Source organism: Eleutherodactylus coqui, chromosome 3 (genome assembly GCF_035609145.1).
Source record: "Eleutherodactylus coqui strain aEleCoq1 chromosome 3, aEleCoq1.hap1, whole genome shotgun sequence".
In the NCBI taxonomy this organism is placed as follows: Eukaryota; Metazoa; Chordata; class Amphibia; order Anura; family Eleutherodactylidae; genus Eleutherodactylus; species Eleutherodactylus coqui.
The window spans coordinates 275,562,947-275,573,746 of record NC_089839.1 but is presented as its reverse complement, the minus strand read 5'-3'; the positions used below and the strand labels follow the sequence as shown (position 1 = coordinate 275,573,746).

Genomic DNA, 10,800 nt, shown 5'->3' with positions numbered 1-10,800 from the left:
GGGGGTGGCAAGGGTGAAGCTACTTGTCCTATGACTTTGGTACCAGAGGGAGAATCAAAGTATCAGTGAAGGAAGGAGAGCATCCTAGTCGCAGCGATGGCCCTGGCAGAGACTATGCGCCTTTGGAGTGAGGGGGTGGCTGCTGCGGACAAAGAGGACTGGAATAACGCCCTGAAATCTTTCACAGCCATCATAGACCCGCGATCCAAGATCTGCTTTAATATCGGCTGCTGCCACCTGGTATTGGGGGATTTACATGGGGCAGAACAGGTAAAATGAATGCCTATTGAAATGCATTGTCCTCATTTTCTCATATCTTAGGGAATTGGTTTAATAAATGTCATCCAATATATGAAAGCATTCACGTTAGGCCTCCTTCACACGAGCGTATGGGTTTTTATAGCCATCCGCACGCGCCGTAAAATCATGTGAATGAAGAAAAGAAGCAATCGAGTCCCGATCTTAATAAGCGTTTTCTCGGACATTCGCATGGCAGGGTGCGATATATAAGCAAAAGAATATGCCGCAGCCCAGAATTCCCTCGGTCGGCATAAATCCTCGGAATGAGTTCTGATACGTAAAGAGAGATACCTGTAAGCATTTTACAGTGCTGGATGCTGCTAAACTCCCTCCCCCTCCCTTTTCTGCAGCTCCCATAGGAGTCTATGGGAGCTGCCAGCATATATCTGTCGAGAGATAGGGCAAGACCTATCTTTTCTAGAAGCGTATAAATTCAGTTGCCTATTTTGGTTGCTGATGTCCTATCTTTCCTGGCTAAAAATCACTTATCTGAACGAATATATTGGAAACCAATGCTTTTTGGCCAATGTATAAACACGGCTAAACAGCCACGTAAAACACTTATGTGAATAAGGCCTTAAACTGATGGAGAGATGAGCTCAATAACTTTTGCTTTCATATTTAGTTGTTTTTTATTCTGTATGTTTTTACCACTTTCTATCATTTAGCCCAAGAGCCCCAAAACATTCATCTTACTAATCCACTTAGCTTGTCTTTCCAGTAACAGTCTACACCGATCACTACCCTCATTTGGCCAATCAGCCCGCTCTATTCTCAAAAACCGCAGATCGTCAATATTGCATTTCATAAACATGTTGGATTAGACATTTGCACCAATTCCTGTATTTTCCGTTTTGAAGAATTCACTAATCCTTTTATATAAACAGTAAATGTTATTTCCAGTATCTTAAACAATGAAGTACAGAAAATGATGTAACCACATGGTTCGTTTTGCAACTGATGAAATGATTCATTATAAAAAATGATTAAAAAATCCCTCCTAAATTAATTGTTAAACCCCGGTTTCACATGGGCAATATGCAAAGAATACAACCCATTTCCATATTTTATAGGCACATTTTGGTTGCGTGCAAAAAACACCCCAAAAAAGAACATATTCTATTTTTCTTTGTATTTGTACAACAAAGGTCCCCATAGAAGTCAATGGGGTTGCGCAAATGTGCACGCAATACGTAAGGAGATGTCTGAAACAGTGTAATTCTGCTGGAAAAAGAGACATTTGGAGCTAATTACTATTATAATTAGTGTGTCTATTTGGCGCGTGCAAAATAATAGGCCCTGCAGGCAGAAAAAGTACAGTAGAATACGCCGGCTCGCGGGAAAAAGCCTTGTTCACAGCACACAAATGCTGCACTATGGTGGGCCCAATAGCACTTATGTTCGCATGAAGGGGCCCTAATTGTTTAACTTCCCCCTCGAGTTCCTGCACAAATTCTGTTGTGGGAACGGAAGGTCTCTTTAAGGTGTGGGGATCTTGATGGGCAGAGTCTGAGGGGCTCGATGATGAACACAGGTGCATGGCTTGTACAATGCATTGGAGGGTAAAGGGTCTAGTGAGCATTATGTCACCATTAGAGATGAGCGAGTATACTCGCTAAGGCACATTACTCGAGCGAGTAGTGCCTTAGCCGAGTATCTCCCCGCTCGTCTCTAAAGATTCGGGGGCCGGCGCCGGTGACAGGTGAGTTGCGGCGGGGAGGGGGGGGGGGGGGGGGAGGAGAAAGGGAGAGAGAGATCTCCCCTCCGTTCCTCCCCGCGCCGGTCCCCTAATCTTTAGAGACAAGCGGGGAGATACTCGGATAAGGCACTACTCGCTCGAGGAATGTGCCTTAGCGAGTATACTCGCTCATCTCTAGTCACTATGTCAAATTTCCAGCCCCTTAATGCAAACTAGAAAAGTTTCTATTCCTTGACGTTGGGCGACTTCACGCGAGCATAAATGTATTTGCGTAATGCACAATGCTTTTTTGCACACGCCTTGGTGTATATTTTGCAGTTTTTTCCGTGTACAGGGCATGCACTTTTATGTGTGCCAAAAAATAAAGCCCCGATGCTCCCAGCCATTGAAATGTCCAATTATTAATGCCTTCAAGTTGTGTTTATTTTTCCAACGCAATTATGCAGTGTTTGACGCATTTCCTAGCGTATTGCAGACGCATTTGCACATCCCCCTTGACTTCTGTGCACTTTGTAAATGCGCAGAAATATAGAGCGTGTTGCATTTTTTTTTGTGTGTGACCAACATGTGAATAAAAAATGGGCATTGAAATAAATGGGTTCTATTCACTGCGTATTGCACACATGTGAAGTCGGCCTCTAAGCAAAAATCTTGAAAACTGAATTAAATTGATATAGAAAGTATACAACTTTTCTCTATACAATGAATAAACTTTATTTGCTGGAACTGGAGAACACCCGTGAGCCAATGAAATGCTTACCTGCCAATGGGAGAATACGGATTTGTAAATCTAGTTCAGTGTACCTACAATAATGTAACATGTTGTATTCACAGTCAAAGCGGCCATGTTTTTAAAGGGGTTTCCTAAGAGTAGAAAAAAAATTGCACTTTTTGTCCCAGGAACAGCGCCACTCCTATCCACTGGATGTGTCTAGTATTGCAGCTCAGCTCCATTGAAGTGAATGGGGCTGAGGACAATAGGACTCGCCGAATACTACACCGAACTTGTGAATAGGTTTCTCTAACCCTGAATAAACCCTTTAAGTAAAATTTATAGGTGCCGCCTACCTATACAATATAAATTAGTATCATTTATACAATGGCTGATTTATATTGACCTTTTGCATCAATATTGTCTTGCAGGCCTTTACAAGCACCATAGAGAAAGACAAGCACTTGGCTGTGGGCTACTTTCAGCATGGCTCAGTCCTCTACAAGAAGGGCAAGTAAGAGACACCATACCTTTTATATAATACGGGTCATTTAACAATTAGTGAAGCTCCATCTCTCGTTACTGTTGGGTTTGTAGCTAGTATAGTACAATTTAGCATATTTCTGATACATGTTCTTTTTTGCTGTTGATTGATCTTATTATGGTCAATGCGAACCTCGGCCCATTTATATGAAACACATCACTGTACATTGAAATGGGTTTATTCACATGGGCGACACTGCTCTGAGTTTCTCAATATTTGGGCGCATTCAGATGACTGTATATCGGCTAGGTTTTCACACCCGGCCAATATACGGCGTCCCTCTCTGCAGGGGGAGAGGAGCCTGGAAGAGCCGGGAGCAGTGCACTGAGCTCCAACCCGCCGCCCCCCGAATCTTTTTGCACGAGTAGGGAGTTACTCGAAAAAAGCGATGCTCTTTCTAGTAATTGCTCTAAACGAGCACGCTCGCTTATCTCTACCAGCAGCACATTTTTGACCCTTTAGAGATTTTTCTTTAAACACAAACTGTAAGTAAAAGCTGAAGAATGACTGAAAACAGCATAAATGATTATAAAAAGTTATAATAAAAATATTCTAGATTTTACATCCGCTGAAGATGTAAAACATGATAGTTACTGACCAGAGATGGCATCTATCTGCAATAGTTCCATGTGTTTTTGGCAGTATTTCGGATCCATCATGATAATTTTTTACACATTGATGTCTAGCAAAAGGGTTTATTTTGATCAGAGTTCAATATATATATAATTAGGAAATGCAAAAATGTCTACAATACAGGACTGTCTACTAACGGGTAATAATCATGTATTTGTGTGCAGGTATGACCAAGCACTCCAGGATTGGTCCCGCTGCTTTACAGAACTAAGGGGCAACCAACTCATTGACTACAAGATCCTGGGTCTGACCTTTAAACTCTACAGTTGTGAGGTGAGAGACCAATCAGACATAAATGCTGCATTTACTTCTATAGAGTCAATCGGGATGAAACAGGAATGTATCTGAGCTGATACATTGATTAGAATATTGCAGAACTCACAATCCAGGTGTAACTAGTAACTTCTGTAAATTAGTAATTCTATTACCGTACGGCATGGAAATTGTTAACAAGCTGAATAGCTGCTGATGACAGATGTTTTTAGGTCTTTACATTTATTCTAATTGTGGCTCACTGACACATTTAGGCAGTCATATGTTATATCATTTGGACTTCTCTGTTCTGGATATAAAGGTGTTAAAGATCCACTCCAGCAAAAACACATTTGCTGTCCCTGCCCCCTCACCTGATTGTCACACTCTGGACGTTTTCTGTGTATATTGCACACACTTCCATGCTGTGCAGCCTCCTGTGTGATGCTTATCAGTTTCCATCTTGAACTCAGAACTGCAGAACTGCGAAATGGACTTCATGCTTGCCAACAGACGAACTCATGCGGACAGACATAAGCAAACGACTGACAAGCGCTCAAAACACTCACTTGCATACCTGCACACATAGCCAGATGGAATAACTATAGAATGTATGAGGTATTAGTTCGCATTTTGGCCAAGATACTTAAGACTGCGAGCCCACTTCAAGGGTCCTCATTGTCTCGCGGGTTTCTACTCTAACGAGACAACTAACCCCAGGAAACCTGCCTGCATGCGGGACCTACCTAGATGATAACTGAAACACAACAGGACTGAACGCAGCTCACACCAACACAGCAAGGATTTGCATACAACACCAAACACCATGCACCCTGAACAGGACTGTTTGCATCACATGTCCGGCACGTGCACTGACACGCAGGAATATGACACTGTTCACACCATACGTGCAAAACATGCACCAACACGCAGGGAAATGACATTGTTCACACAGAGGAGCTGGTATATATGAGCAGCAGTCCTGCTGGATTGGCTGGCCGGAGAAATCCACACCCAGCCAACTCAATCAACCCCCACCTGTGGGGCTGTGCTGCTGGAAACCCACGCAGAACCACAGATCCCAGCCAGCACACCCATGAGGAGCTACAATTGTTTCATTGTCCGTCATCCAGATACAGGCCCCTGTGTCTGTAGGAATCTTTTCCAGGCACTTGGATTAAGGACATTTGGTCTCACGGCACCTATTACTGCCTTTGACACCTGCTCACCGTCGCCTCTGTTTGTAGTGGAGTCGTGAACGAGGAAACTGGACTGCTATGGAGTGGAATGGGGTTGTCTAGAGTGACGATTCCAGGTTTAATTTGGGCACTGACAACAGCTGTGTTCGTGTCTGGAGACCTCGGGGTGAGTGCTTCAGTCCCATCGGTCACCCCTAGTAGAGGTTTGAGGGACAATGACAGCTCAGCATTATGTTATCTCTCATAACAAGGCACCCAAGAGGCATTTTCCAGCAGTATAATGCTTGGCCGCACACAGCGAGGGGGTCACAGGAATGCTTCTACAACATTGCCACAATTCCGTGGCTGCCCGGTCGCCAGATTTATCGCCAATAGAACATGTATGGGACCACCAGGGATGCCAACTTTGACAGCCTACAAGTTTGCATGATCCAAAGACTCAGTTACAGCAAATGTAAAGCGATACACTGCAGGATATCATACAGAACTTGTATGCCACAATGCCCGCCGATATCACATCTTGCTTTCAAGCTAGAGGTGGCCCAACAGGGTACTAGATCCTCCATGCCCACCAATATCATATCTTGCATACAAGCCAGAGATGGCACAACGGGGGAATTGAGCCTCCCTGCCCATCCGTATCACTTCTTGCATCCAAGCTAGAGGCGGTACAACAGAGTACTAGAGCCTCCATACCTGTCAGTATCACATCTTGTATCCAAGCTAGAGGCGGTACAACAGGATACTAGAGCCTTCATTCCCGACTGTATCACATCTGGCATCCAAGCTAGAAGTGGAACAACAGAATACTAGAGCCTCCATACCCGCCTGTATCACATCTGGCATCCAAGCTAGAGGCAGTACAACAGGGTACTGGAGCCTCCATACCCGCCTGTATCACATCTTGTATCCAAGCTAGAGGTGGTACAACAGGATACTAGAGCTTCCATACCCGCCTGTGTAACATCTTGTATCCAAGCTAGAGGAGGAACAACAGGTTACGAGAGCCTCCATACCCGCCCGTATCACATCTGGCATCCAAGCTAGAGGCGGTACAACAGGGTACTGGAGTCTCCATGCCCACCTGTATCACTTCTTGTATCCAAGCTAGAGGCGGTACAACAGGGTACTGGAGCCTCCGTGCCCACCTGTATCACTTCTTGTATCCAAGCTAGAGGAGGAACAAAAGGTTAATAGAGCCTCCATACCTGCCCGTATCACATCCTGCATCCAAGATAGAGGTGGTACAACAGGGTACTGGAGCTTTCCTTCAAGTGTTCAGTTTTACACAATAAATGACACTTTTGCTCTGATATTGTAATCACTTACTAAGGGCTCCTGCACACTTTCGAGGGTGATATTGGGCCGTGATTCATGGCCTGATATCGCCCTCACAATCCTTCTGAAAAACCATGGATGTGAGGTGTTTTTACATGGAAACGGCCCTCTTCATCCCCGCGGCGGCTGTCACAGCAGGAGATCACAATGCTCTCTCATTGCTTTCCATGGGGCTGGCGCTGCTGCAAACAGGTAGAACATACTGCATTTGTTTTTACGCAGCATCACAGGAGTGAAAACATCGCAAATGAGAATGGAACCATTGAAAATCATTGGTTTCATAATCATGCGTTTTCACTCACTCCGCATGGCAAGAAAATTGTGCGAATTTCTCGCCAGTGTGAAGAAGCCCTTATATCAACGTTACAATCACACATATAAAGTTTCATTCAATTCCGACAACTTCTTCTAAGGGATGGATTTTTTGACAATATGTGTATTGTATATATTGGGCGCTAGTTACATAATATTTCACCAGAGTGGCCATTTAATTAGCCAATAAGATCCATAATCCATTTTTACACCTTTATAAAGTATTAAAGTGAAAGAAATACCGTAATAAGTATAAAAAAATGAAATCAGCTAGTCGTCTTGTTGGTGGTTTCTATATAATAACAGGACATTGGATTGAGTAAAACAAAGAAACTGAAATTCTAAAAAGGGCAAAAACTGCTAGGCTTTAGATTTGCTAAGTATAGAAGGAAGAATCAGCTAATGCTGAAGTACTGAAAACGACCGCTATGAAAAGTCCGGCATTCTGAGCAAGAGCAGTTTGCAGGACAGACTTAAATATCGAAGAGGCTGCATAACCCCTTCAAGCTGATTGGCAGGGATACCAGGCCTATCCTGAGGCTAGGCCCTCCATTTTTTTTTAACTTAAAGGGGTTGTCCCGCGCCGAAACGGGTTTTTTTTTTTTCAATAGCCCCCCCGTTCGGCGCGAGACAAACCCAATGCAGGGATAAAAAAAAACAAACGGGTAGTACTTACCTGAATCCCCGCGCTCCGGTGACTTCTTACTTACCTTGTGAAGATGGCCGCCGGGATCTTCACCCTCGGTGGACCGCAGGTCTTCTGTGCGGTCCATTGCCGATTCCAGCCTCCTGATTGGCTGGAATCGGCACACGTGATGGGGCGGAGCTACGAGGAGCCGCTCTCTGGCACGAGCGGCCCCATTCAGAAGACAGAAGACAGGACTGCGCAAGCGCGTCTAATCGGGCGATTAGACGCTGAAGATTAGACGGCACCATGGAGACGGGGACGCTAGCAACGGAACAGGTAAGTGAATAACTTCTGTATGGCTCATAATTAATGCACAATTTACATTACAAAGTGCATTAATATGGCCATACAGAAGTGTATACCCCAACTTGCTTTCGCGGGACAACCCCTTTAAGACAGTAAGATAATGTATGTAGGCGTATATGGTTGAGAAATTAACAATCAAAGTACGGACTGGCTGGGTAAGTGGTAATCAGATGATTCAGATCCGTTATATTCAGTTTTTTTTCCCACCTCTTATTGTTGCGTCAGTCATGGAAATAGTTCACGAAACATAGTGGCCTGGGCAGGTGACAGGTTAGGAGGGTAAAAAGATGGAGGTAGGGATGATCAAGGGTGATGTGGTGTGTGGGAGGGTTCCTCTCTCACGGGGCAGCAACCCGGGGGGTGCAAAAAAGGAGCCCCAAGGCTATTCCTCCAGCAATGTTTTCATAAAGAAGTGCCAACTCCAAACGCAGGGAGGGTGAAATCCATCCATGGGGTCCAAATACTCAAAAATCTGTCATACTTGTCCTCTAGTATAGATGTCAATTTTTCATTAATCAGATACCAGTTCATTCGGCGTTTACCTTCAGAAAAGTCCAAGGAGGTTTTTTTGGCATGAATGAGCAATAGGTTTTTTCGTGGCTAAGAAGAAGAAGGAAATCAATTTTCTAGAGTTTGGAGATATATTTGCAATCCATTTGTTTAGTAGTGATGCTCATGGATTTTATACGCAGTTACTGTACGAAGTATACCGTGATCCAGAGTCTTTTGGCTTGAGGACAGGACCATCATGCGTGAAACATATCTCCTGGGGAGGAGCATCTCTACAGCGGGCCTCCAATTTTTAAAGTTGTTTGACCCCTTAAGGCCTCCTGTCCACGGGGAAAATCAGGCCCGCTACGGATTCTCCATGGAGAATCCGTAGTGGGTCCCTCCTGCCCCGTGGACATGAGCGCTAAAAAGAATAAACTTACCTCTCGCCTGCTCCGGATCTTCCCTTCGCCGCGGCGTCATGTTCTTTGCGTCGCGGCCGGATCTTCTTTCTTCGGCCCGGCGGATGCGCAGGGCACGTCGGTGACGTGCCCCACGCATGCGCTGTCCCGAAGAAAAAAGATCCGGCCGCGACGGAGAGAAGATGGAGCCGCGGCGAAGGGAAGAACCGGAGCGGGTGAGTAAATTCCGAATTTTGTCTCCCACGGATCCGGACGGCTTCCATAGGCTTCAATAGAAGCCTGCGGGAGACCCGCACGAAAATGGAGTATGGTCCAGATTTTTTCATGCTCCATTTTTTAAAAAATCACTTTTATTCACCATCCGCGGGTATTTATCTACCCGCGGGTGGTCAATGCATCCCTATGGGATGCGGATCCGCGTGCAGGAGAAGAGTTAAAATCCGCTGCGGATTTTAATTCTTCTTTTGCCCGTGGACATGAAGCCTTAATCAAGCATAATATGTGGGTTCCTTTTCCAGGATCTTAAATTAGTTCCAATAGTACCAACGTATCACAAGAAACAATGATTATACAAAGGGAAACAGGAACATGAAAGTCATGTCGATGTTCTTTTGCTGAAGGTTTCATCACAAAAAAACCCAGATTTCTCCAAGTGGATGTCTCATGAAGGCGGACGCTTTTGAGATGAAAGCTAATCTGGTAATCTGCTAATCTATGTTGGTCTGATTTTAGAATCCCCCAGTTGTTAGGGGAAGCTGCAGCCGGCCATTAATATTCCTTCTGTAACATCCAAATATCCTAATAGTGGAAAGAGGTTGCCTTGTGCATTTTCATCCTTATGGGCAGTCAAAATTTGCTTTCCTTCGGGTGTAGGTACCGCTATACATTTATGGAGAAACTCCATTCAGCAGAGCCATTCAGTGCCTTTACTATCTTTGTGGATCCTTTCCCTTCTTTCTGCAAGGCAACGCTCTCTTCTCTTAAAGGGATTGTGCCAAAATAGTCTATCACCTATGCAGGTCTTGTTCAGGTTTGTGAAGCCAAGACCAGATGAAGATCATAAAAGGGGAGAAAGAATAAAGGATGAATACAGCGCCTCCTTTTTTTTTTGGATCAACTCCTTGTATTGACGTCAAAAACTGCATCAAAAACCTGAACGAAGGCTGAAGGAGTCAACGCGCCCTTATGAGGGATTCTATCCAGGGGTTGAATAGTTCTGAGACTGCAGTAGTCATTAAAAGTGTCATTTTGTGTAGCATTTGGAAAAAACACTTCTTATATTAGTTGTGTTGAGCTGTTTAAATTGTTCTTCTTTGATTGTGTTTTTTAGCAAACAGCTGAAAGTTTCTAAAGGTGGTTTCACATCTGCGTTGGAACCTCCTGGTGGAGGTTCCGAGGCAGATTCCTCTCAAAATACCAGAAGAAAAAGCACTATATGCAACGCTTTTTCTTCCGTCTAAAAGTTGGGCAGCTGTGTAGGAACCAAACGGACCCCATTATAGTCAATGGGGTCCGTTTGGTGCTGTTCGGTTCTGTCATGAGACGGAGCCGTTCGGTCACAGGGAGTCCCTTTACTTGCTCCCCGAATGGAGTAGGAAAGCGGAACCCTGGGAGCAAGTGTGAAACTACCCTAAATTTGGCAAATAAACATAATTGGGGTTTTCATAATTTTGATTGCATCTGTATAGGAGCAGGCCAGGCTGTCTAACTTCACATGGATGGAAGCAGCTGACGATGTACAACATGGGGCAGATTTGTTGCAGAAATTTCCACAACTGTAAAATCTGTTCCCTACATGAGAATGGGACAGTTTCTGTATCAGGATCACGGACCACAGCCACAAATCTGCTGTGCACGAACATACCTTCACAAATGTCTGCCTGCATTGTGTGGGGGGCGTAATGAC

The 10,800-nt window shown here is 44.6% G+C and overlaps 1 protein-coding gene across 1 annotated transcript in view; it reads left to right on the top strand.

Annotated features, from left to right (window-relative positions):
• Positions 1 to 10,800, top strand: part of NCF2 (neutrophil cytosolic factor 2) — a 41,647-nt gene continuing 30,847 nt past the window's right edge. Inside the window, exons 1-3 of the mRNA XM_066597458.1 lie at positions 1 to 270; positions 3,143 to 3,225; positions 4,053 to 4,161. Coding sequence (XP_066453555.1) covers positions 97 to 270; positions 3,143 to 3,225; positions 4,053 to 4,161 — 366 coding nt within the window. The 5' untranslated portion in view covers positions 1 to 96. The remainder of the gene's footprint in view (positions 271 to 3,142; positions 3,226 to 4,052; positions 4,162 to 10,800) is intronic.